This window comes from Petaurus breviceps, unplaced genomic scaffold, assembly GCF_028583685.1.
Source record: "Petaurus breviceps papuanus isolate PSGF00001 unplaced genomic scaffold, PetGlider_PUasm1.0 220, whole genome shotgun sequence".
NCBI lineage: Eukaryota > Metazoa > Chordata > Mammalia > Diprotodontia > Petauridae > Petaurus > Petaurus breviceps.
The window spans coordinates 21,039,237-21,063,100 of NW_027185876.1; the positions used below are offsets into that span (position 1 = coordinate 21,039,237).

The following is a 23,864-nucleotide window of genomic DNA, read 5'->3' on the forward strand; positions in this document are numbered from 1 at the left end:
TCTTTCTTTCTTTTTTTTTTTTTTTTTAAAGCAATCGGGGTTAAGTAACTTGCTCAAGGTTACACGGCCAGGTGTTTCTGGGTGGGTGCTGAGTGTCTGAGCCCGGGATTCGATCCCAGGTCATCCCGACACTGGAGCCGGTGCTCTCACTCGCTGAGCCACCTGGCCGCCCCTAAGCAATTGGGGTTAAGTAACTTGCTCAAGGTTACACGGCCAGGTGTTTCTGGGTGGGTGCTAAGTGTCTGAGCCCGGGATTCGATCTCCAGGTCTTCTCAACACTGGAGCCAGTGCTCTTACTCGCTGTGCTACCTGGCCGCCCCTTCTTTAGTCTCTTTCAGAGATTGATCACAGCAGATCCGCAATTGTAGCTGCTATTTTTTCAGTGCTCTATGATCTTGTTGAACCAGATTTGGTGATTTGAAGCTGACAGATACCACTTGACCAAATCCTCCTGTATCTTGCTTTTCTACTTCCTGCTGTTTGTGTTCTTCCCTTCCCAGTCCAAAAACCACTCTTCTTGGAAGAGAAAATGGAAGCAAAAGAAGAGTTAATTTGCTGTTGACCCTGAGCACTGATCTTTGTTCTTTGCTTCCCAAGTAACTGAAAAAATAAAAATAGTCTTCTGTTGATTTCAGCATTTTTCATCAGCTCCTGCTTATTCTGTACTTCAACATTCTTAATACTGGTCCGTTGCATTCATCCCTGGTCATTTGAGCTTGTTTCTGTCTTCTGTAAATGTCTTTGAGTTCGAGTTTATCCCTGAGCTCCCTGTGCCTCTATTTTAGTCTCTTTAGGCAGCTCCCTTTTTTCTTACTCATTAGAGTTATTTTGTCTTCAGTCTTCAGAATTTCATTAATAGCTTTCTATCCTCCTTGGACTGACTTCCTTGAAAAAGACTGGATCATTAGATCTAACTCATCATTACTCTGAAGCCTTTGAAATCAGTTCTCACAAAACTGAGGGTTCATGTTAGCCCAAGCAAGTTTTCTTCTCCTATTTTCTCCCAATCTCCAAAATGGTATGATATTCCTTGCCCCCCAACCTCTTCCTTTTTGTTGGTAAGAACCATATATGGAATAGTGGTTTCTCTTGTAATTTCTTCCACTTTTGAAAGCATGAAGAGAACCTTGGTGTTCTGTCATATTAATAGTATGGATTCTTAGGGAGAAGAAACAAGAAAGCATAATACCTAACATATAATATACTAATAATATGAAATATAGACTGTTTTTTTCCTTTTCTTTTTTAATGAAAACATTTTTCATTTGTTATGTAGAACACCTGCAAAGCCAGAATAGTTACAATGGGATACTGTTTAGTGATAGACTTCAGACTTTAAAGCACCAAAGTGTGTTCCATTAAATGAGTTTCTATTTAAAATAGCTGCACTGTTTTTATAGTACTTATAAATTTGAATGACAGCATTGTAGATAAGATGAGCTCTGGACTTGGAATTAGAGGACCTCGATTCAAGTACTCAGGTGCCATTATTTGCTATGTGATTTGGACAAGTGAATATATCTCTGAAAGTTTTATAAACAATAAATGGTATACAAATTTGAACTATGATAAACAGATAATATGTTATCTCCTGGAACTTTATAGTTTAGTATATTGTTTTCAATATCAATCCAGTATGCAAGTGATAGGGATTACTTAAGACTAGGAAGAAAGTCATTTCTGCCACTGTATTAGGACATTGGGCATAATATTTTTAAACCCTCAAATTCAGCTGTAAAGAAAAGGAAATAGTAGTACCAATTCTTTAAACATTACTTGATAACTTTATGGAATGTAAATACCTCGAATACAAGTAAGGTTTAGTTACCTATTACTAAATACTTGTTTTTATTAGTTACTTTAGTTATGGTAAAATATAATAAAAATATATCTTATTGTTTCACTGATTCTCTAAGTAAAAGAGTATATTTTTCTTCATACAATGTATTTATGGTTCCTTTTCATTTGAAAATTCCCCTAAGAATTTCTAGTGGTAATTGTGTTGAAATAATGATTTAGAAATACTTTATTATTATAGGAGAGCAAAGTCCTAATGTATCATTGATGCAGAGGATGTCTGATATGTTATCAAGATGGTTTGAAGAAGCTAGCGAAGTTGCTCAAAGCAACAGAGGACGAGGACGATCACGGTCTCGAGGTGAATTTTTTTATTTATCACATATTTCAAAAAATTACCAAAGAAAAACTGTCAAGGTGAAAAATAATAAAACTATTTTGATAAGTAGAGAGATAGATAGTATTTTTATTAGTACCATATTGCCTGTGATTCCCAAGTTTTGATCGGGAGCAGCAAGAGCCAAAATTCTAGTTGGGGAGGGAAAGGGATGCCACCTTTTGCTTATTGATTTCTCTAGTCCTTTTCCTCTCTTCAAAGAATAACAAAAAAATCTGAGATCACCCAGTTTAAGCCCTTTTGTAAGAAATGGGAGACTGCAAAAAGGCCTTCACTATAGTTATATCTTCTATAGTTTAATAGTTTCTCTTCTTTAGTTATTAAATATAGTTCAAATTATTCAAATCCTGAAACAAGCAAAAAATCTAGCTCAAATTTATACTGTTTGTCTTTTAAATAAGCTGCTCATTTAATTTTCTAATTTTTTTAATTCTGTAAGTTGATGAGTTAGTTTAGGAGGTGTGTATACCTGTGCCTAAACAGTGGAATATTTATATCATAGTCATTGAGATAGTGTCCAGAATGAATATTAATATAAAATTAATTGTGGAAATGTTACTGGTACTCATGTGCATATTTGTTATGGAAAAAGGTCAAAATAGCACTGAATGGGATTTAGAAGAGCCTGGTTCTGGATAAATCACTTCACCTCTATGAGATTCATTTTCTTCTATAAAATTAGAGGCTTAGACTAGGTAATCTCAAAGGTTCCAGCTCTAGATTCTATAATTCTGTATAATCTTGGAACCAACCTTCCTTCTAGATTTTTTCCATCAAATTGAGATTTAGGAAACAAATGAGACAGTATCCTTTTCAGATTTGTTTTATTCATATGACTGCACATATTCTTAACCTCTTAATGTTTGTTGAGTTGTTAATAGCTGGATTACTTAATTATTCAATTCTAGAAAATTTGGGACCATGTGTTTGATGCTATTTGGGGCTTTTTGGCTACAAAATGTGAACTAATTCAGGGAGTATGGACATCATTTAGCCATAGGATCATATCCATAGGGTTGTAAGGGACCTTAGAGTTTATTTGATCCAACAACCTAATTGTGCAGATGAGGAGCCTGATGTTCATTGAAATCAGCTGAGTTGCCCAAGCTCGCATAGCTAACTGGGGGCAGAGCAAGACCAGGACTCTGTGACCTCAGGTGATTGTACCTCTAAGCACAGTTTGATGATTAGCCATTAGATGCCATTCATCATAAGGGGCATTGGATAATAATGTAGGGCTATATCACTGTAAATCTATCTCTTTGCTATTAAAGCTTTTGGGCCAGCACACTACCTATTAGCTCGCACATTAATGGGAGGCAATCATTTGAACTCTCTGCGGTGGGCCAGTTAGACTGATTTTGTTTCCACCAACGATTTTAGTAAACCGATCCGATCAACTGAAGGCTTTGTCATCTTTGAAACAATAGAACTCTTCCCTTCCACCTCCATCTTCTATTTCCTGATGTCATGTTACAGTTTCTGGCTTCAGAAAGATAATTGTTAATTTAAATCTGCATTGAATATGTATTTATTGAAGGAGGGACAAATCAGTCAGATGTTCCTGCTGTTCCTACTGGCCCGTCTAGTTCTGAATTAGAAGTGGGTGAGACTGCAATGGAAGTGGACGCTCCTCCAGAACAGTTTCTTCAGTCATCTTCATCTTCTACTATGTCAGCTCAGGCGCCTTCAACTTCATCCTCTGCAGAAAGCCCTCGGTCAACATCTTTGCTTTCCTCTCCAGACACTGAACAGAGACTGTCCTTAGAGTCTTCTGGGCACCATGCACATCATCAGTCTGGTGAGAACAATATACTTTAAGTAGGCAGGGATTTATCATGTTTTCTACTAATGAAAATTTCTCTATTTTAGGATATGTTTAGAAGATGCTAAAAATTTGTTACCAATACTTGCTAGAATAATTGACCAAAATGACATGTATATATGTGTACATATTACTTCACAGAAATTGTGATTCTTTAAGTTAAATGTGTATACATGCATCTATTTCCTTAGTATTTTTTTTTTTATTAAGCAATCAGGGTTAAGTAACTTGCTCAAGGTTACACAGCCAGTTATTTCTGGGTGTGGTGCTGAGTGTCTGAGCCCGGGATTCGATCTCCAGGTCATCCCAACACTGGAGCCGGTACTCTTACTCGCTGAGCCACCTGGCCGCCCCTAAGCAATTGGGGTTAAGTAACTTGCTCAAGGTTACACGGTGTTTCTGGGTGGGTGCTAAGTGTCTGAGCCGGGGATTCGATCTCCAGGTTGTTCTGACACGGGAGCCGGTGCTCTTACTCGCTGTGTTACCTGGCCGCCCCTTCCTTAGTATTTTTAATCTCTAGAAAGAAGGTACTTTTTAATAGTAAAATTCTAAAATAAATTTAATTATAGAAAACGAATCCCCATTTGAGAAATAAAACTACCACTACTACTTTTCTCTCTTAGTTGAGTAGGGCAGGTCTGACTAAAGGCCACCATAGCACAGTGTACCTAATTTCCATTATCTGTAACAAAAGGCAGAAGTTTTCCATTTTTATGAAGGTAATGCTACCAAGTACAACAGGTGTCATGAGGTAGCAAGAATGCTATTATAATTTTAGAAGTGTTTTACTCAAAGGTTACTATAAATCCAAATGTTGTCTCACAGTATCTCTTTGGTTTTATCTCCATTCTCTATTAAAGAGATAGAGGCCCATTCTTTTAAACTTGATGTATTTTTACAAACCTATTGTCCTTAAAAGAATGACATTTTATGGTATTGTTTTATAGTTCCTTACCGGTGTATTATAATATTTTCTCTTGAAAATAATTTAGATCCATCTACTTGTAGATTATTTTACCCTTTCTTTACTTTAACTGTGTTGGAACAAATGCTTGTTTTATTAGTATCTGATATCAGAAAACAGATGTACTACCAGACCCTATTAAAATGTGCCAGATTATTTCCTTTATACCATAGTTTTCCATGGTCATCTTTAGTATCACAGCTTTTTTTTTTTTTACTTTACTCCTCCCCAACATCCCCACCCAAAAAACCAAAATCAAACCATTAAATAGATATATGTTAAAGTATTTTCTGAGAACATTTCAATTTTCTTAGTACAGTTTCATTTAGTACAGTTAAGCCCCATGTGTTTATGTTTTAAACTATTCGTTTTAGAAGCAAATAAAAATGTTTATTCAGAATTTCGTGCACAAATTATAACTTATAAAATTCTTAACAGCTCAGCTGTATGATGCCACTTTTATTCTTGCTTCCATAGAAACTGACACCAGATCACAAAAAAATGGGGCGTTTTAGAATAAGTTGTCTTTCATCAGTATCCCTTTTTTGGTGATTTAATGTCAGTTTCCATGGAAATAGAAGCTAGAACCATTTGTAGAAACAGTTAGATTTCCTGTTAGTGTTATCTATCTGTAGACCACAAAGGCATTCTCCAAAATCAGATTTTCAGCAGAATACAATCTACTTACATTTTTAACTTAAAGGCATAAAATAAAAAGTTTTCTAAAAAGAAAAAGATCTATAAAGTTTATTTTTCAGAGCAGATTTCCATACTTGTTTTGTTTTTTTGTAAAGCAATTGGGGTTAAGTAACTTGCTCAAGGTTACAGGGCCAGTTATTTCTGGGTGTGGTGCTAAGTATCTGAGCCCGGATTTGGTCCCCAGGTCATCCCGACACTGGAGCCAGTGCTCTTACTCGCTGAGCCACCTGGCCGCCCCTGATTTCCATACTTGTTAAAAAAAAAACTTGTCAGTCATGCAAAACATTTTAAAATTAAAAGTAAGTGGCATTCTGAAGCAGTATTAAATAGCTTATGCTCAATAATCTATTGTTAGGGTAGTCTATCAAGGAGATTATACAGTCTAGGGATTTAGATGTTTAATGAATAGTGCCCCAACTTAATTACTTAATTTAATTATTCAAGCATTCTTGATTTCATTGCTTCAGGCACGCCTTCCACCAACACAGATTGCAATTGTCTTTATTTTTTAGGGGATGATCTTCATTAATTTCTGTGCCACACTGTGCATTGTGTTCCTTCCCCCCTCCCTCGCCCCATTGCCTGTTGTTCAGATGATTGGACTTGTGATTTTAGGTAGGCAGGCTCTCAGATAACAAGACACATAGTCTCTTAGTCTCTTACTGGGCCTTTATTCAAGCTTTTCTGGTTTGATATGGAACCTGCCATAACCTGAACAGCCTTTAACAACCTGAGGTAATTTTTATAAGAATATAAGATCTGAGAGTAGGACTATAGAGGGGGTTTTCTATTAATGCTTCTGAAGTTTTTTTGAAAATCCCTTTGAATTTTTATTTTTCGTTATATGTATTTAAAACAGATTGTTATCAGTTATATTGATAAATCACTTTTCACTTTGAAGTATTTACTATGTTAATATGTACCCAAAGGGACAGGTGTGTATAAGCTATCTTTGTGATGAAATAATCATTATTTTAAAACTAGATAATCTTGGAACATAAAATCAAATAGAAAGTTGGGGTAAAAAAACATTTTTGGTTAGCTAAAACAACTATAAAATAACTTTACTAGGACACCAAGAGACTATATATTAAGTTTCCCTGCAATAATAAGTACAATATAAACTGCCTGTAAGTCACTTGATAAAACTTAAGATCTGGCATATGCACAAAGGCCTAGGTTCCAACAGAAAGACCCCTTACATTTGTGCTTTCCTTTCTTCATTCCCATCCCATCTAAATTGAGATGGATTTATGGATAGGAGAAATCAAAATAGCAAGCACATAAAAGTTCTGAGTCTAGCTGGGTGCCCAGCCACCTCCTACCCTTACCAGCCCAAATTAGAATCCATTCAGGCATGGGTCTAAGAGACAATGCCTTAAGAGTTCTTCTTTAGGTTAAGTAAGAGTTCCTAAAGCCTGTCTCATGTGTAGTTTAGGTTCTAATTCAAAGCTCCTGGGTTCCTTTAAGACTTAATCTTTCCTTCCTCCCTTTGCCTGCCCTAGGATTCAAGGCATTTTGCTAATCATTCAAGTATTTATCTCTTATATATCCTTTGCTAGGCACTGGTTAAGAGTGAAATTTGCTTCTAAATGCCTATTTGGATCATTCAAACAATATTATGACTGGTATAGAGGAAAGTTGGTTAAATGCCACATGTTCAGTCACTGTCATTTATTTTATCAACTTTGTTCTACCTCAGAAGTCTTTATCATCTAAGTATTCAAACCATTCTTGCCTATAGCCACACATCCCAAAATCTTGAGTCAATTTAGTTATTATACATGATTGGTTTCCTTAAAACTTCAAAACAAACTATCTTAGATTATAAAAGCCATGTTCTGTATGTAAAAGAAGTAGGAAAATATTGAGTTGAAATAATGCAAGTTAAAATTAAATCTCTGTAAAAGGTGTTTGTGACATATTTAAATTCGCTAGAAAGGCTTATTTGGTGTAGTGGTCAGAGGCCCAGATTTGAGGTCTGGTAATGGTTACTGCCTTAAGTGCTAGGTTTGTGACCATGGATGAGTATCATTAAACCTGATAGTACACTTGGACAACTCCACAAAGCAATGCTACTGGCAAATTGATGACCTGAATCAGTGGAAAGAATTTCCATACCAGATGTTCCCCAAATTCATGGAATCATAGTTTTGGACCAATAACAACATAAATTTATTATGATATATTTTATTCAAAACCAGTTATGTGATTATACTGTTAACTTCTTTTTCCATCAGTGTTCAGAATAGAATTTAATGGCAAGAAATGTAGTCTAATAGCCACCTCTCAAAATAATCCAAGAAATGATTCATGTGATTCTATCTTTGTTTTAGAAAGTTTCTTTTGTTGAAAAGAGAGAAATAATGAAAAAGAAGTAGAAGGAAAAGTGAATGTAGTTGTTTTTTTCCCTGCAGTCCAGAATATTTGGATGAAAGAGCCAGGCACTATATTGTAGTTTATTTGGCTTATTTTCATCTCTAGTCTAGAGAAACTTTTTCTTTAATCTTTATAACTTTCTGTGATTGGAAAGGGCATACAGAAAATTTGGGTTGATTGACCATATCAGAATCAGTAAGCAAATATGTTAGCCTTATAAATAACATTTAAATATTCATAAAATATTTAATCATTATATATCATGTATTATATGAACCATTCAAAATCTGATCATTTTATCTCCTACATAATATTCATAAAAGTATAGTGATAGATATCTCTTGACAACCATATGTGGCAACTTTTCTTTTTATAGATATTCTTGTCTTAAGTTCAGAGAGTCAGTTTGGACCTTCAGAACCACTAGCACTTCAGTAAAACAGACCCCTCCAACCAAGTAGGAACTTTGTCTTTCAGGATTATTAGTTTAGTCAAACATTTATTAAATGCTTGTTATATGTATAGCCCTAGAGATAAGGAATTAGGAAAAATATATATTCCCTACCATCAAGCTACTTACATCAAAGGGTATAAACATGTACATAAAAAACTGTCACTCATATTTGATGAGATTAATACATGCAAGCTGAGAGATCCAAGGAGTAAGTATTACTTTGAGATAGTAGAATCAGGGAAAGCTTTGTGAAGGAGGGAGTGTCTACAAGGTTTTGAAGACAGTGAACAACTTTAAGCAGGAGGAGATGCTGAACTAGTCTACTCCAGGTATTGAGGACAGTTTGTGCAAATATCTGGAGGTAGGAGAGGACAGGGAAAGATCAGGGGAAGAAGGGACTCCTGGAATTCATTGCACTTGCACATTTGCATAATACTTTATTATATACCACGCACTTTTACACACATTGATTCACTGAATCCTTAGTACAGTCTTGTGAGGTGGTAGAGGGAGGAAGTATGAATCTTCTTTATTGGACTACTGGCACGTAATCCTATTGGGTGGATGAAGTAGACGCATAAAAAGACTGGAAAGGAAGGTTGGAGCTAGATTATGGAGGGTCTTTAATGTTTGGTCCTTTTATTTTGTTCTGCGATCAGTGGGGAATCCATGAAAGCTTTTGATCAGAAAAGTTGTAGAATTAAACCTCTGTATTAAAAAGCTTATTCTGACAACTGTGAAGAGTGGCTTAGAGGTTGGAGAGGTTGGAAGTAGAGGGCTCATTTAGGAAGCAATTATAGTGAGTTAGCTATGTGAGAGGTAATGGAGGCTTGAATCAGGTAGTGATAACATGAGTGGAAGGGAGGGGACAGTTGAGAGAGATAGGACCAAGGTAGACAAAATAGGAACCAGCATTTCAGTAGATGATAGTTGAAAGTGACAATTGTTTTAAGCCCTGATAACTGAAATTGTGGTGGTGCTATAGACAGAAATAAAGAGATTAGAGCAAGGACAAGTTGTAGGTTGAAGTAGGAAGGAGGAAGCTGATGAGTTCAGTTTTGAGTTTGATATATGAACAGAAAATTCTGGTGTAGATATCTTTTAAATATAGTTAGAAATGTGAAACTGAAACACAGTCAGATATATGGTTTTGGATATGTTTAGAATGGTAGGGAATGAGGGAAGCCATGAAAGTAAATGACATGGAAAGGGAGAGTGTGTATAGACCAAGAAGAGGACCAAGGAGAGATCTTGGGGCAATACCTAGCATTAGGGACCAGAAGGAGGGAGAGGAACCAGTGGAGAAAACCTAAAACGAAGGAATTGTAGTCAGGAAGATAAGACATCCAGGAGGGCCGAATCTCTTCAAATTGTAATCAGAACTGCTCACATTTATATAGTACTTTAACACGACCAGAAATGGGATTCAGATCCAGGTTTTTCTACTTTACTTTTCTGCTCTTCTCTTAGAAGTCAGTGATGGGGAGTGGGTCAGATGGTCCCCTGAATCAGATGATGCAGAAAGATTCTGGGTGATAAGACCTGAGCAGCAGAGACATCACTGGGGTACTTGAAGATTATTTTGAGTAGAGAGGTGGTCATTGTCAAGTTAGACAGCAAAGAGCTGGAGAATATTTAGTGAGGAAGTAGAGGCAGTAGTTGCAGACTACCGCTCTGCTCAAACCTGTGGAAAGAGTAGAGAGACGGTCAAGACATGGGGCCTCCAGACTTAATGAGGTTGAATGTGCATCATTAAATTGACTGGCAAAAAGCTTGGCAGAGAAAAATAAGTCCTAAAGTCATCGACTGTACTGTACCTCGACTGACTAGGAATGGGGCTAAGGGAGTTCACTATGAGGGTGGAAAACAGAGAGGCTCAGGAGAGGGGAGGCAGGAAGATAGGAGAGTGTGATCAGAGAAGAGGATTTAAGGTTGGAATTTGGAAAGTAGAGCAGTAGTTGGAGATTGTCTTACCTCACTGTGACTGACTTGAGTAGAATGGAGGCACAGAAGGCGTGGGAATGGAAGTTCTGTGGAGTCCCTAAGAGGCCTGGGTCCCAGAAGGGTCATTACTGTGAATGTTTACATCAATGATAAGAGAGTCAGAGGAAGAAGGCAAGCCAAATTAAGGTCTATAGTCACTGAAGAAGAGTGAAAGCAACCACAAGGATTGGTAGAGGGTAGAAGAAGGGATCACTTCTGGCCACCTCTCTGAGAAGGCTCTTTGAATGGGTAGCATTTGAACTTGACCTTTAAGGGTGGGAGGACATCAAATAGTAGAGATGTTGACAGAGGGCCCTTCAGGTTTAGGAAATGGTAAGAGCAAAGCTCCTTATGGGAAAATGAAGAGTGTGTTGGGGAGAAATTAATTAGATTACATCCAGCGCATTCTTCTCTCTCCCCTCTTGTAGTCAAGCAATTATGGGGTCCTATCAGTTCTGCCTTTTTCAAACTCTTTGGCCCTCCATAACCAGGTACTGCCTTATTCTTCCACCCTTATCTCATACTACGTCTCTCTGTATACTCTGTACCCTAAACAATTTGAAATGGTGCCTCTCTTCTTAGCCTGTTTTTCTGCAACACGCACAGAGAAGGGCGGGTCACTTTACTCCTGCTGTCCCTTGTTCCTAGAATACCACCCCTATTTGTTTGATGAATATATTTTCATACTTTAAAATTAGCACCAAATAATGACTTACTGAAGCCTTTCCTCTCTCCCATGCCAAACTGGTAATGACTTTTCCCCCTTAGATGTCACACAGCACTTTTAACTTTTTTCCCTACCTAATTATTATATGGTTATTTGTGTATGTGTCATATCCTTCTTCCCTAGGTTAGAGACCATGTTTTATACAAACTTCATTTCACCTAACTCTTAGGACATTGTTCTCTCCACAGTAGGCATTTAATAAACGTTTCTTGAATGGAATCAAATTGGGAATAAGGCAGGGAAAGGAAAAAGGATTTAATATTAAGCTAAGGAATCTGGCCTTGATTTGGTAGGCAGTAGGGAACCACTAGACATTTTTGAGGGAACAGGAGGTGTAGTATGATTACAGCTGTGCTTGGGAAAGAGGTCAGGAGGTTTCAAGGTAGAATTGGAGACAAGTGGAAGCAGGGAGGTCAACTAGGAGAACATTTGATGAGTCCATACACAAGTTTAAAAGGACCTGAGCTTGGTTTGTAGAAGGTACTTTTCTCTGACTGCCTTTATTCTTCCTGCCAATCCCTGCATGAGATCCCCTTAGTTATATACAAGGTAAGGCATTTAGGAATTGAAGGAGTGAATCATGCCACATTCTCTTGTTGCTCAGCCCAGAGGCACGTATTTACATTGGCATAACTACAGACTTTAGGTTCTGCTAGTGTTGGCACTATTATTGTTAAGTTTTAAGTGATCTTAAGTGACCTTCTGAACTTCACACTGCTCATCAGCAATTGGTATGTGGGCTATATATAACATATATTTTTCATAAAGATGTGTTTTATGCATAAACATATGTGAATATGTACGTACATATTTGTTTTTTGGCTTTGTTACTTTTCTTTCACTGTCTTACAGAGTATAAGCTGAAATTTCAAATTGAAGTTAACAGGTCAAGATTCTGATATTCTTTAGTGAGTTCTGCTTGTAACTTTACTTTGGAAGACACATTTTTTTCAACCTGGAGAGAAAACAAATGTATATCCTGTGGATAATAACGCCTCCTTAATACAATCTTTGAAAATTAATGAAAACCCTAAATAATCTTAAGATTATTATAGTCAGCTCTTGATTTGCTGAACTACAGATTACCAGTGTTCATTTGGGAACGCTCCACTCAGATAATTCAGGGCTATAGGGCTCATAGGGGTTGGAGTCCCAGGCCGGCAGGGTAGTTTTCAAATATATTTGCCAATATTCTCTTTGAGTTGTTACAAATTTACTTGTAGTTACATCTTAACAATTCCATGCTGTTTTTGCTTAAGTAGATTTCCTTCTTTTCTGTGCAGGATTCTTATTTTGTGATTGTGAAATGATACTTTATTTCATTTTATTAGATACATTTTTATTTACTGTGTTGCATATAAAATGATTACACATATCCAAAAGGGGAAAAAAATTGTTACTAAGCGCAAAATGTTAGATGTCAGCAAGTATCCAGACCTACCCCAGTATTTGAAGGAAAAGTCTTTTCTCTAGAAGTTACAATGAGATCCCAAGAAATAATGAATTTCCTTTTTGTCAAGTCTCTAAAGAAACAGAAAAATAAGGGATCAGAATTATTATTGAGAAATCACCCTTAAGATCTCTACAGGATGGGCTAAAGACTATTTTGGCAGCTAGATGTAAACAGACAGTAGTGAATTACTTACAAGACAGTAAAGTTACTGCAGTTTGTTTATGTAAGGTTAAATAATACTGATGTCAGTAAATTTTCACATTTCAATCTATTATTTTAGTACAGAAAGACTAACTGGAAGGATTTTTAAAAATGAATTGTTCTTTGTATGTATTTTATTTCCATTTCATTTAATTACATAAACATTCTAAAAACAATGAAGATTAAAATATGAAAATTCCAGTATACCTATATATATATATATATATATAGAGAGAGAGAGAGAGGGTAGAGCCTATGAAAGGGGGGCAATCCTAGTTCCATCGTAAGGAACCCGTATTTTCTCATGTAAATGAGCAACTTGCTTTTTCTCCTAATAGATATGTGTTTCTTTATCTTTCTTCTCTTTGATGTTTTTGGATGCTATGATACCTGTTTTATTTCCGTGTTCTTTTACACCCTTTTTTTCCTGTCTGTGTCAGAATTTTTAAGGGGGCCTGAGATAGCTCTGCTTCGTAAGGGCCTGCAACAACTGCGGCTTAAGAGAGCTGAGCAACAGAGGCAACAAGAGTTAGCTGAGGCCGCGCCACGACAGCCTTCTACTTCTGAGCAGCCCTCCCCTGAGGGCTCCTCGCAGGGGCCTCGTCCTTCAGGTTCTCCATGCCAAGTGTTCTGCAGCAGCGGAGCTGCTAGAGCTGGTTGTGGATGTTGCTGATGTTTGCTGAGATGCTTCCCTCGACATTTCCCTGACACGAGATAGAGCTAATGCACTATTGCTGCTTATCCCTTCCTTGCACGTGGTGGTATTAATCATCACCTGGTGAAATAGACAGTGTATTACAATAGAGTACCCTAGATGTACGCAAAAAATTATTCTTCTATTTTTAATATATGGGGGTGGGGAGGAATTGCTCACTTTATCCAAATTCATCTGGCATTCTTCTAGTGCCTGCTATGTTCAGTGTACTGTATTAGGTACTGGGGATGCACAGGTGAATGAAAAAAACACCACAGTCCCCATTGTCCAGGGTGAGATCTCTTGACAATACAGTGGAGGAATAAAAGAAGTAAACAAATAAATATCATATAAGAGGATCAGAAAGGAAAATATTTGAAGAGGGGTACGATTATGCTCATCTGGGAGAATCAGCAAAGACTTCATGCTGGAAGTAACCTCTGAGATAGACCTTCAAGGGAGAGATGGATTTCAACAGGTAGAGATGTTGAGGGAGTTCGTTGTGAGCATGATGTACATATAACCTTATGAAACACAAAGGTGGGAGGGTGCAAGGCAAAACTTGGAAATAGGGTCTAATTGGGTTGAAAGATCAAGTAAATGGAAGAGACTAGGATGAAGAGAGGCTGGGAAAAGAGACTGAAACCAGACTATGGAGAACCTTGGATACAAGGCTAATGCCTTATAGGGAATGGGAGCTACTACAGGTATTTTGAGCAGAGGTGTGATTTGGTCATCTCTGATCATTAGGAAGATTATCTTGGCATCTGTGTAGAAAATAGATTAGTAAAGGACAAAACTAAAATCAGGGACATTAGTAAAAAGGGTATTTTGGTGGTCCAGGAAAGAAGTAATGAAAGCCGATTTTGGCAAGGCGGGGAAAGGGGGGGGATGGATGAAAAGGAGACAAATATACAAGATATTAAGGAGTTAGAACCCATAAGACTTAGCAGCTGATTAGATATAGGGGATGATGGAAACTGAAAGTATCTCCAAGGTTCAAGAAGAATAGGAAAATTAGGAGAGAAGATAGGTTTTGAGAGGAAGATAACAAACTTAGTTTTACATGTATGGCATTTTCATATACTAGTGGAACATCCAGTGGACAAACCTAGTCAGCAGCTGGAAATATAGTATTTAAGCTTAGGGAAGAAATTGGGGCTGGAAGCATAGATTTGGTTGTCGTAAGTAAAGCTATGGCATGATATATCCAAGGACGAGAATGTAAAGAGAAAGAAGAAACCTCAGAAACATTCCACTTAGAGGCTAAGAGAGAGTGATGATTGTTCAATAAATGTAGGACCTCTACTTCTAGAAAGTACCTTTGCTTCAGAATGAACTCAGTGTGCAGAACATGCCTCTAACAAAAAAGCTGCTATACCTCAGCTTCCAGCTCTCTCTTGCTTTGAAAGTTAATGCATATTCTTGTATGAATTACATAGTGCTTGTTTGAAGTGCTTGTAGAATTGCTCATAGAATAGAGAATTATGATTGGCCATCACATAGTATATTGGATTTGTAGTTTTAGTTAATATTTTTAATATTTTATTGTAATAAAAATAGTTTTCACAGAATTTATTATTTGTTTCCTATATAATCAGGTTTCAATTCAAGATCCTTTGTGAAGGTTCTAATAGAGAGAACAAATACATATTTAGCCTTTAGCCATATTCTCATTCTATTACCTATACTATCTTGATATTTAATAGAGTTGTGATTTTTTTTTCCTTTGAGGATTTCATTATCACAGGGAAGACTTTAAGGAGGGCATGAGAACACTTTAGGGTTACCCTCTATGATGAAACTACAAAAAAACTTGGCAGGTTAATGTCATTTAATAAGACAGTAATCGTTATAATTTTACATTTCTTTTACAGATGAGAATATGTCCAGTTTCTGACACAAATGAGTTTGTGAGGCCTTGGTTAATAGATAAGCAATGATGAAAATTGAAATTAATTGTTCTGAGAACTGTAAAAAAATTATTTTGTAGCTAGGAGGTTCCAAAACCATTTGGGTTATGTTATTCTTCATTTACTCCTCTGCTTCCTAAATGTGTTTTACAGATTCCTGCTACAACAGAAATATTTCAGCATTTCTTAAGATCTGTAATATCATTAGTGTATTAGTACCTCTGCTCACGCAGATCCTTCTGTGTATATCAGTAGACAGACTTGAGTTGCTGTATCCAAAAGGGAAACCTGTCTCCTTGTAGCTAACTTGTTCCACATTTACCATGCTGGTCTACTAACAAAACATGACCCGTTACTGGGTCTCTGCTTGAGTTTCTTCCAGGTTGAGAGGACCTGTCAGAACTAGGCTTTGCTGATATCACTTCTGAGAGCCCAGACTCACCTGCACTCATAGATGAGGCATCGTTCCTATGAAATCATCTGAACTTTCAGAGCAATCATAATACAGAAATTATGTTGTGAAGTCAGAGTACTATGCTGATATTTAATCCATATTATATTTTTGCCTTAAATTTTATTAGCAAAGAGTGCTTTCATTAGAGTTCTCTGAATGTGTTACTAGAATTTGTTTAAGAAAAAATTTTTCTCCCTTAAAATTTCTTACAAGAAGGAAAACAATTTCTCTGTAGATTGGTAATATATTAACTATTAATTTAAATGTTAAAATTTGACAACTTTGAATAGCAAATATTTCCTTAAGATTTTTAGCTTTGTAAACAGTTTTTGGGGCACAATGATTTGAAGATGTACTATTTATTCATGAGCAATTGGGGACACAGTGGATAGAGTGCTGGATTTAGAGGTAGGAAGATTTGAGTTCAGATCCTGCCTCAGACAATTACTAGTTGTATGATCAACCCTAGGCAAGCGATTATACCTTCCTCAGACTCAGTTTCCTCATCTGCAAAATGAAGATAATAACAGAACCTACCTACAGGGTAGTTATGAGAATCAAATTGAGATAATATTTGTAGAGCGCTTTACAAACTTTAAATTATATAAATGACAGCTATTCTTATCTTGAAGTATGACAAAAAGTCAATTCTAAAATGCCACTGGATGTAGAAAGAATATGCTGAAATTTAACAGGACAAAACAGTTGTTAAAGCAAAGCTGAGTGTAAAACATTGCCTAAGTAGGTAAAAGTGTATCTTTATGTATGCAACTGCATTTGTAGTATAATGGACATTTGAAGAGCATTTGGGGCGTAGAAGTTTTCACATTGAGTTTACCAGTTTGAATGTCATCAGAATTTTGTAGAATCACAAAATGTATTAATTATTTGTCCTATATGAAACAAATTCTTTTTCCTTGTAGCTCTTCATCTCATGTTCATTTATCTTTATCAATTGTTAACTGCTTAGTCCTTTTGGGGCAACCTCTTCAGAAGAAAATGAGGACTAGATAAATGAATGTCAGTTTGCTAGTTCAGTTCAGTGAACACTCATTAAAGTGCCTGTAGGGAACAGAGCACTGCATATACTAAGCACTGAGGGAGATACAAAGTTAATAACACATGGTTTAGACCCTCAAGGAATATAAAATATCATAGCAATAATTAAATTATTTACTATGCAGTAAATTCTTTGGGACCAAGTCAGGTTGTCTTCTGGAACCACTCAACTATGCTGAGATGGCCTTAGTACCATTACTAAGTCTGTCATAATTTATTTTTTCCATTCTTATGCAGTGTGGACCTAGTAGAAAGCTGGCCTGCAAGCCAGGAGACTGGGGTCCAAGTCTCACCTGACACATGCTAGCTGTGTTGCCTTGAGCAAGTCACCTAACCTCTGAGTGCTCTAGACCAGTGATGTCCAACCATTTGACCTCTATGATAATTACAGTTGAAATATTCAATGGAGCTGCATGAGGAATGAGGGCAGTCTGTCTCGTTTGTTATTGAAAGTCCAGATGGAGTGCCGTAAATCAAAATACCTCTCCAGGGGCAGCATCTCTTTAGTTAACTAGTATTTGTAGAAGTTGCAGGCTTAACTAATCATTCCAAGGCACTGACTGACACCGGTGTCACAGTTTCAGGTACTTTTCTAAATAATATAACTTGTCTTTAAAGTAGCTTTCAGAGCCCTCAAGAAAATTCTTGTCACCAGTCAGAATATATAATCTAAGATATTTTTGTTTAAATTCAAGTACAATAGACTTTTTCTCCTCCTGAGCTTTTAGGATAACACACAAGAACCATCAAGGGTCTTTCAGTATTTTCTTATTGTCAGAGAGACAGATTGGTCTTCATCTTGTCACTGTCTGGGAATGCAAACTAAGTGATTTCTATTTTTGGCCTTATAATATAATAATAAAGCCTGGCCTTATAATAGGGCAAGTGGTTTCCCTGTTCCATGCTTGAGCTTTCCCATCTATAAAATTAGGCCTTCAGGCTTGTCTTTACTTGTTTCAATGAATGTTATATGGATGAATTAGGTTAATAGGTTTTTAGAGAAGCATATAAACATGGAATACTATAGTGTAGTTCTGGGACATGTCGTTGATTACCTCACAGTGTCCTGCATCAAGAATGTGTAAACTTGGTAGCATTCAGTATATCTAAGGAGATAGTTTAATGAGCAGGTTTGTGTGAGGAGTGCTACAAATAGCAACATGCAGAAGATATTTAGCATTTGATTAATTTTAGGCCCACTTCTTTTCTTCTTTTTCAGGCCTGTAAAATCACGGATTTCTGGCTCCTGCTCAGAGTGACAACACTCTGTGGAGTCTATTGGTACTGGCCAGCCACTGTCACAGACCTCCCCCAAAGGAGCATGGAGTCAGCTTAGGGGGGGGTCAGGTTGGTTCTGATTTTTTTCACTATATGGAACAGTTTTGTCACTTTTTATAAAAAGACTTTATACCCTCATCTAGGCTATAAAACATGAGTGGCTCTTGAAAAACACTTTTCAAAATTGAGCCATATTTGGAAAAAATCAGCACTTGACATGATTTTGTGTAAGCAAGTTCTTTATTGCGGTGGTGTCCAGCTCAGATAGAAACTGGAACTACCAATCCGTTCATAATGCTGCATATTGACTTAGTTTTAAAATGTAATGTTACCTATGTTTTACTATATTTTTAATTTATGTTGTTAAATATTGCAATTATTTTTAAATTTGTTACATTAGTTACATTTTAATTTGGTCTGGGCTGCACTCAGGAGTGTTGTGGGCCACATACTTGATCCTCTGCTTTCTTGCATCAGGTTCTCATGGGGTGCAACCCCACGTATATAATTCACAGTCCATTTCACTTATGAGTGCCTTGTGGTCTGTTACTCAGCCCTTTTATTTAATAAGGCCAATTAAAAACTTTTCCTGTGTATACATTTCTTATTAAAAGCAAAAGGTTCCTCAGAACATAATTGCATCGTAGATCAAATAGGATATCAGATCATTTCTGTTAACACTAGTTAACTGCCTTGGATGGGATAAGTTCATCTGATGTTTGTAGGTGAAATAAGTGTTCCAGGAATAAAACATGTTGCGTAAGTTTCACAGTAGCTTTTGAGAATTACATATTTTGTTGTATAATATGCAAATGGATAACATATTTCTCTTCTGGAATTCAGGACAGTAATAACTTTTTTGTTTCACATATGTGGAAACTGTGATCCCAGAACATTAAGTAGTTTGTTTAGGACCAAGTGGCAAGTTATTGAAATATATACCATCAAAACTTAGAGCTCTTAACCTAGTCATTGACTGTGAGTACTAGGTGAATTTTTGATTTGAAGTTTATCTTTACCTTAGGAAGTAATAGAATCCTAAATGTAAGTTACTCAGTCATATACCTTTTAGAATAATTGATCATTAAACTAGATATTTAAGTGAATTTTTTTGTTGTTTCCCAAAAGATAGTTCATAAAAAAGGGAATGTTGCAGAATTTTGCTATTGGAAGTGGAAAATACTCACATTTAAAGTAAGGTTATTTTTCTGTACCCTAAATGATTGACTCTTGAGAAATAATGTAATCCAGACCCACTCCATATTTATGTTGGGATTTATAAAGCTTGGGATAAAAGGCAGAGGTAGTATTATATAGTTTTGCCTCTTTAATAAATTTGTGCCTAGAACAATAGTCCAATATATTTTTTTCATGCCCTTATCTCAGGAAAATGTGGTCCACTGTCACTAGGAAGAAGATAATGACAATATTTTTAGATTGCAGCTACTATATTGAAACTCATGTTAGTTACTGGAAGTATTTTGGAAATCCAGGGTAAAATATAAGGATGGCAGTATGGACATTGAACTTATGAATGTGTAGTCTGCTCCCCTATTTGAATGTGGCATGATCTTTTAAATGTCATTCAGAATGTTTTTGGTACCAGAACATCCTCTCCAAAAGAGCAGCTGGCCTTGCTCTTGTTACCTCAGTTTAAAAATAGATTGCTAGTCATGATCCAGGAGCGAGCTGTCTTCGAGGTTAGGGTTCAAGAGAGTATAGATCAGTTTCTTAATAGAAGCAACAAATAACCATTTCAGCATTCTTTAGACAGGCATGTTATCTTTCTGTCTTAAGGTCCTAGAATATCTCTACTTTGTCATTTTCTCTAGCATAGTAAATGATTAGTTTGATGGAGGTGATGGAAGATTTTTTTAAAACATTTTATTTGGTTTCATTCTTCTATTTTATGGGGCTTAGGAGAATACTAAACACAATGTAATGCTTCCTATAAGATTTAGACTTAACATTTGGACTAATAGTCATAAACAAATAGAAGAATTCTTAAGCAGTTATTTTTTGTTCTTAACTATATTATCGTATTATCTTGAAATTGTCTTACAACAAATGCTGATGGCTGAGGAAAAGTTAATGATGATTACATTATATCCTATGAACTTTCTCTCAGTATTTCTAGCAATTTTTTCTCTGTTAGCCACATTTCATTTTTTGCTTAATTTTAAAAGGCGTATCATTATACTTCTCATTATCTCTAAGGATTAAACTGTTGTCCTTTCTTTAAAAATGATACCTAAGAATAGTGTAAAGCACTGAAGCAGATGTCTAGTCTGAAGCAATCATACAAATAAACATAAACCTTGATAGATTAATATGGTACTTCACTTAACTATTAGTCCCTCTATTCCTTTATAGCATGTTGTTAAAACTGAGGAACAGATTTGAATAATTTTTAGAGGAGATTAATAAGGATAGTTTAAGAGAGAATGCTTATTCAATGAGCACTTGCAGTCAAACACATGAAACTAGAACAAGAAAAAAAAACTGGTGAAATTAGAAGGCAACAGATTTTAAATAGGTAGAAAAGAAACTCACAGGAGCTATTTAAAAGAGGCAAACAAATTATTTCTAGCATGTTTAAATGGAAAAAAAAATCAAGCTGTAATATGGTTGTAAAAAAATGTTAAGTTGGTGGGCCTTAGTTAGAGTGCCACCTTGAGCACATTGAGGGAAAGAATGTCCTCTCTCTATCCCCAGCATCCCCTGTGACTCTATTATAAGGGAAATGAGGGGGGACTCTCTATAGAAATTCAAAAGCCATGTAGCAGGAGGTACCTGTCAAAGGCCAGAAGTATAAACAAAATATTTCTGCATATTATGAGAAAGACAAGTGGGCCCATTATGTCCTCAGTTTCATATTATATTATATATCTTATAATATAATTAGAATCATAAAACCACAGAAATGTTGCAGAGGAATTCCTTAATTTTTTTAGTTAAGAAAATAAGGTCTAGACAGGTTAAGTGACTTGCCTAAGGTCATACACTTAGTTTATGGCAGAGTATGGACTAGACTCTAGACTTCGGATTCTCAAGACCAGTGCCCCTTTTACATTATGCTGCCTTCCCACTGTGCCCTCTTTATATAGAGGAAATTAACACCACTCTTCAGAAGATTCATTATGGTTCTGTGGTATCATTTGTTTTCTTGAATATTTCTCCTATAGATACTTTGTCTAAAATGTTTGATTCTAGTGCTCTTGATAAATTGTTGTTCATTTCAAATTTGATAAAACAACATCCCAGCATAAAGCAATGAGCACTTCAGCTTTTTGGGTGGCTCCTTCAAGATTTAAAAAACAGATTAAAGAAAAACTTGATTGAGTGTATGTACTACCATTTCATGAACTTGCATTCATAGACCTCTCTGTGTAGCACCTCTTTCTTCTCCGAAAGAAATGTGGAGGAGTATATATATGCATGAAACTAAAAGAAGAGTTTTCTACGTTCTCAGTCCGTATTCAAGGTTACTAAATGCTTGCCTGGAATAATGTTTCTGGCCACATGGCTCTGCTTACTCACTGCTTGGGAAACATACCCACAGCGCTCACCTCTCTTCCTCTGCCTTTATACATTTGTTTTTAAGCTTGTAGATGATCATGACATTGCTGTGCAGTTTTCTGCTGCTTATTTTTAAGTTGAAATCTCATTTTTGTTTCAGATTCTCCTTCTTCTGTGGTTAACAAACAGCTCGGATCCATGTCCCTTGATGAGCAACAGGGTGCGTGCAACTGGAGATGCGCCATGCCCATCTAGTTTCATTGCAATGCATAAACTAAGCTCTTTCTGTTTTTATGACCTCTTGTAACGACTAGTAGCCACAGCCTGTTTTCATAGAGCCAGATAACATGAGATAGGATTGGGTGTAAGAGCCTCTCTTCCCTGCACAAATGATATTCTCTAGAGGGAGGGTAAAAACCAATTGTTCCCCTGCCAACTTTTAGTGATCTTCTCATAACCTTATAGGTATGGGTGAAAACTAGAATAGACAGTCTTTCTCTTTGTCTTTTGAGGCAATTAAAAACATTTTGTAGGGTGAATTTGGGCTTTTGCCCAGGATACCTTTCACATATTATAATTGTAGTTCCTTATAATAATAACAGCTTTTATTTTTCTTAGAGTAACACCCTACCTGGCAGAGGGAGTGTGATGTAGGGGATAAAAGGCTGGCCTTGATTCTGACACATCCTCACTGCATGACCAGGGACAAGTCACTTAACATCAGTGTCCCAGACCATGAGCTATAAACAAGTTGCCAGTCTGCATCAGTAGAGGGGCTTTCCATATTAGGAACTCCCTAAACTGATGAAATCTAGACCCTTCCTTCTCTCCCAAAACAACTCCATTCAGTATGCAGACTTCCGGCAGCCTCTGGGACATGGGCAACTCAAATCCAAGAGGAAATGTATGTAGATGTAATAAGCACATATTTAAAGACTGAAAGTGTCATCAGGCTAAGAAGGAGAAGAAAAGATCCAACATTAGATCCTTCCCTAGAGCCTCTTGACTTAAAATTGTGCATGAAAGAAGGGTTCTTTTTTATAGAGCCTGGTTTTCCACAGATCTGAAGCCCTTAGGAGGAATGGATTTCTAGAAGCAGACAGATGGAGGGAGAAGAGTAGTAAGAAGGGACAACTGGCAAAGAGAGGGGACAGAACGCTATAAAAAGCAAGGCGTCTTGGGCCATTTAGTATAAGAACAGGCTTGCTGGGATTGAGTTGGTGGGGCAGAGGGAGGTAGAGGTATAGTATTACAGCAGAGAATAATTGATGTTCATAGTGATGTCCTTGAGTCATACAAAGCTCTGTTTCTCTGCTTAAGGAAACAGGGAAACATACTATATGCTTTTAAAGAATTTTTGTCCAAAAATGGTTAAAATTTATGAAAGGGATTGCTCTTCAGATATTCTTAATCTTCAAAAATCTAGAAAATTTACCTCTATGCAATATTTTTTTCCTCTGTCATATTTGAATATATAAGGCATTATTGTAGCACCTTTCTTCATAAATACCTGGAGTCTAAGAGGTCATTAAACAGAATTAATTGTGAATTGTATATTCATATACTCAGTTTAAAACAATTAAAAATAAAAACAATTTTTAGTCATAGGCCAGAGGTGACCTTTGGTTGCTATAGTTTTTCTCTTCAGAATTGAATTAATCATTTTGATTAATGAATTTTGAGTATTAGAAATTAGATTTGTTTTATGTGTTTGGACATTTATTGGTAATGTGTTAATACTGAAGATTATCAAGAAAAGTCATAATAGTCACAAATAGCACATTATAGTAAATTGTCCAAAAATACTTTCTGATTAATCAGGCTTTTTTGCTGAAACTATAATCAAAGATATCAGTATGAAGCAATGAGCAATATTACAAGGGAATTTGAAGCCAGATTCATATATATTTGCAGATTATGAATTTTGCCAAAGCTATACAGAATATTAATAGTTCTTCATTTACCAGACTGCTATGTATGTTAGTATTATAATACCCAGAGATTACTGCCAGAGCATATTAATATTTCTTTAGAAACAGCTTAGAAGGTTTTCCGAGTTTTTAAGTGT

At 36.3% G+C, this 23,864-nt stretch overlaps 1 protein-coding gene across 7 annotated transcripts in view; it reads left to right on the top strand.

The window, feature by feature from the left end:
- Positions 1 to 23,864, top strand: part of DCAF6 (DDB1 and CUL4 associated factor 6) — a 141,021-nt gene that overhangs the window by 59,554 nt on the left and 57,603 nt on the right. For 3 of the 7 annotated variants that reach the window (XM_069094718.1, XM_069094715.1, XM_069094719.1), the window contains exons 8-11: positions 2,039 to 2,158; positions 3,735 to 3,995; positions 13,320 to 13,490; positions 21,957 to 22,016. In XM_069094718.1, coding sequence (XP_068950819.1) covers positions 2,039 to 2,158; positions 3,735 to 3,995; positions 13,320 to 13,490; positions 21,957 to 22,016 — 612 coding nt within the window. The remainder of the gene's footprint in view (positions 1 to 2,038; positions 2,159 to 3,734; positions 3,996 to 13,319; positions 13,491 to 21,956; positions 22,017 to 23,864) is intronic. The other 4 variants (XM_069094716.1, XM_069094720.1, XM_069094717.1 and 1 more) reach the window with 2 other exon arrangements.